Source organism: Sapajus apella, unplaced genomic scaffold, assembly GCF_009761245.1.
Source record: "Sapajus apella isolate SASKATOON/1434 unplaced genomic scaffold, GSC_monkey_1.0 scaffold41, whole genome shotgun sequence".
NCBI classification, from domain to species: domain Eukaryota; kingdom Metazoa; phylum Chordata; class Mammalia; order Primates; family Cebidae; genus Sapajus; species Sapajus apella.
Window position 1 is genome coordinate 1,841,013 of NW_022436981.1, and position 4,056 is coordinate 1,845,068.

Sequence of the window (4,056 nt, forward strand, 5' to 3'; positions counted from 1 at the left end):
GAGGATTGGGCCATGTCTCCCCCCTCAGACTGGGGTTCCCTGAGGATAGGGCCATGTCTCCCCCCTCACACTAGGGCTCCCTGAGGGCAAGGGCTCTGGCTGTTGGTTTAGGACAGGGCAGTTTTGCCTACACACTGAAGGAGCTGTAGCACTTGATAAGTTTAATCCTCCACCAGTCATGGTGACAACCCCAAGCAGCCCACACATTTTCAAGTGCTCCCAGGATGCGTGGAGGGAGGGTTCTGTGCCCATTCTCCTGACATTAGACTGTAAACTCCAGGAGCCTGGGCCTGGTTTAGTTACCTTTGTGAGCCCCAGGCATCTGTACCTCTGTCCCTTGTCCATGCTGAGGACCAGGGAAGTATCAAATGAATGAATGCAGGCCTCAGTTCAGGGGGGCGAGGCCAGGAGCACAGGGCCGGGACTGGTGGCTGGCAATCTTTTGATGCCTTAGCCTGTGTTCTTTATACCAGTTTGCCTGTGCTCAGTGAGAGAGGCCCTGGGGAGTGAGGGTAAGCTTCACTTAGGGAGGCAGGACTTTTATGAGGATTCCCCAGACAGGGCCAAGGCACCCCCTGCACACCCCAAGTCTGTGTTAGGGGAGTCTCCCCTTCCCCACCAATGTTCTTGTGGCTTGTGGGTGCTCAGGGGATGCTGGGAACCAGGCCTGGGTAGTTGGTATGGGATTCTGTCTGTCTTAGCCCTATGTAAAACCAAGAGGTGTATATTAGTGCTGGGGGTGGGGGCTCTGCCTAACTTCAGGTCTAGATGAGGGGGTCTCAGTTCCCCAGGGGTCCTTGGGGAAGATTAGGGACTTGACATTTTAGGATTTTTTTTGGTGATAATCCTGCAGATGGGTGTGTGTGAAGTGACCTGGAGCTAACTGAAGTTACCCTAACCTCCTAATTCCTTACCCAACTCCCAAGCTAGCTGGATCTGTGAATATCAGTTTCCAAAATTGGAGGCTTAGGACTCCCATTTCCAGGCTCCCAGAAGGGTAGGGCCTGTTCTGCCTCCTCCTTACAATCAGTCCAGGGGCAGGAGCACGCTGAGAAAGTTCTGGGAGGCCCCCTTTGCTTCAGCAGGAGTAGCGAAGCCGCAGAACTATCTCTCCGCATCCTAAGTGAAGCAGCATATTGGAAAGGGAAGAGCCGGGGACCTGGGACTGCAGCCTCTAACCAGCTCAAGAGAGGAGGCCTGCAGCCATACTGGGAGGGGACACGGGGAATGGAGATGTTCCTTCACCTTCCTGGGGCCTCCTGCTCTACGCTACCCCTTTGGGAGCCTCCCATCCCCAGGGCAGGCCTTTGCTGTCGCTGGCCACCCAGCCAAGCCTCTCTGCCTCAGGCGTTCTCCCTGATGCTCTGCCCACTCTCTTCCCCATACCAGCCCCTAGGGACCAAACTGAAAAACGTCCTCAGCAGGGAGCCTCTTCTGATTAACTTCATCTAGCTCTGGTCACCCCTCGGCTCTTAAAATGTCAAGTGGGGACTGTTCTTTGGTATCCGTTCATTTGTTGCTTTGTAAAGTGTTCCCATGTCCTTGTCTTGTCTCAGCAGATTGCGAGCTCCAGAGGGCAGACTGGGAGCCCCTGAGTGGAGCTGCTGCTCAGACTGGGGCTCCCTGAGGGCGGAGCTGGGGCTGCTCTCACACTGGGGCTTTTTGTCCCAGGACCACACCTTCCTGTCCTCTGGGCTCTTAAGGTGCCGGAAGCTGCAGTGACCCAGGGGACCCCAGGAATGGGGAGGCTGCCTGCCTCGTCACCAAGCCCCCTCACTTGGCCCTAACTCCAGCCTTCGTTTTCCATTCCCCTCAGATGTGACAAGCCGAGGCGGTGAGCCGGGCAGGAGGAAGGAGCCTCCCTCAGGGTTTCGGGAACCAGATCTCTCACCAGGAAAGACTGACACAGAATGATGGATACAGAAAGCACGCTGCCGCCACCACACCATCACCATCGACAGAACAGTCCTCAATCCAGAAACCTGAAATGAAGGAAGAGGAGACTCTGCGCAGAGCACTTTGGGTCCGGAGGGCGAGACTCCGGCAAAAGCATTCCCGGGCGGGTGACCAAGCACGGTCCCTCTTGGAATTGGATTCGCCATTTTATTTTTCTTGCTGCTAAATCACCGAGCCCGGAAGATTAGAGAGTTTTATTTCTGGGATTCCTGTAGACACACCCACCCACATACATACGTTTATATATATATATATATTATATATATATAAAAATAAATATCTATATTTTATATATATAAAATATATATATTCTTTTTTTAAATTAACAGTGCTAATGTTATTGGTGTCTTCACTGGATGTATTTGACTGCTGTGGACTTGAGTTGGGAGGGGAACGTTCCCACTCAGATCCTGACAGGGAAGAGGATGAGACGAGAGACTCTGGCATGATCTTTTTCTTTGTCCCACTTGGCTGGGCCAGGGTCCTCTCCCCAGCCCAGGAATGTGCAAGGCCAGGGCATGGGGGCAAATATGACCCACTTTCAGGAACACCGACAAACCCAGCCCTGGCGCTGAGCCTCTCCCCTGGGTCAGATGGACAGAAAGGCATATGACAGGTACAGGGGTGAGCACACTGGCTCTGACTAGGAGTTTGGGGAGCTTCAGGACATTGCTGTGCTTTGGGGATTCCCTCCACATGCTGCATGGGAATCTCACCCCCAGGGGCATTGCCTGGAAGATTCAGGAGCCTGGGCGGCGTTCACTTACTCTCACCTGCTTCCAAGTTGCCCAGGAGGCCACCGACAGATGTCCCAGCGAAGAGAAGAGACACGTGTTGGAAGCAGCAGCCCATGACAGCTCCTCCTCCTGGGACCCACCCTCATCCTCTTTCTGCTCACCTTCCTGGGGTGCAGCCTAAAAGGACCTGATGTCCTCACACCATTGAAACCACTAGTTCTGTCCCCCCAGGAGGCCTGGTTGTGTGTGTGTGAGTGGTTGACCCTCCTCCATCCCCTGGCCCTTCCCTTCCCGAGGCACAGAGAGGCAGGGCAGGATCCACGTGCCCATTGTGGAGGCAGAGAAAAGAGAAAGTGTTTTGTATACGGTACTTATTTAATATCCCTTTTTAATTAGAAATTAAAACAGTTAATTTAATTAAAGAGTAGGGTTTTTTTCAGTATTCTTGGTTAATATTTAATTTCAACTATTTATGAGATGTATCTTTTGCTCTCTCTCGCTCTCTTATTTGTACTGGTTTTTGTATATAAAATTCATGTTTCCAATCTCTCTCTCCCTGATCGGTGACAGTCACTAGCTTATCTTGAACACATATTTAATTTTGCTAACACTCAGCGCTGCCCTCCCCTTTCCCCTGGCTCCCCAGCACACATTCCTTTGAAATAAGGTTTCAATATACATCTACATACTATATATATATTTGGCAACTTGTATTTGTGTGTATATATATATATATATGTTTATGTATATATGTGATTCTGATAAAATAGACATTGCTATTCTGTTTTTTATATGTAAAAACAAAACAAGAAAAAATAGAGAATTCTACATACTAAATCTCTCTCCTTTTTTAATTTTAATATTTGTTATCATTTATTTATTGGTGCTACTGTTTATCCGTAATAATTGTGGGGAAAAGATATTAACATCACGTCTTTGTCTCTAGTGCAGTTTTTTCGAGATATTCCGTAGTACATATTTATTTTTAAACAACGACAAAGAAATACAGATATATCTTAAAAAAAAAAAGCATTTTGTATTAAAGAATTTAATTCTGATCTCAAAGCTCCTCTTGGTTTCTCCTTCTCCATGGAATCCTTGCTCTAGACTTCCTCCCACCCCTTTCCCTCTTCCTTTGGGGAACATGGCATTTTTCTTGGGTCTGGGAATGGTGTGTCTAATGTGTAGGTCTTGTGCTGGGGGTGAAGTCCTTCCGTTTTGGCTGAGCTGGTCATGGGGGAACCCATCCATCCTGTCTTGATATAGAAGGTGGGAAGCTCTGGGAATGGGTGGAGCGGGGGAAACAGCTCATCAGATAGGAACCAAGGACCCTTGCAATAGGTAGTGCTGCCTTCAAGAATTA

General features: G+C 49.4%; 1 protein-coding gene across 9 annotated transcripts in view; it reads left to right on the forward strand.

The window, feature by feature from the left end:
• VEGFA (vascular endothelial growth factor A) overlaps window positions 1-3,758 on the forward strand; it is a 16,382-nt gene extending 12,624 nt beyond the window's left edge. For all 9 annotated transcript variants that reach the window (XM_032299524.1, XM_032299525.1, XM_032299526.1 and 6 more), the window contains one exon: window positions 1,817-3,758. In XM_032299524.1, the coding sequence (XP_032155415.1) occupies window positions 1,817-1,838 (22 nt within the window). In that variant the 3' untranslated portion in view covers window positions 1,839-3,758. The remainder of the gene's footprint in view (window positions 1-1,816) is intronic.
• Window positions 3,759-4,056: the final 298 nt, after the last annotated feature.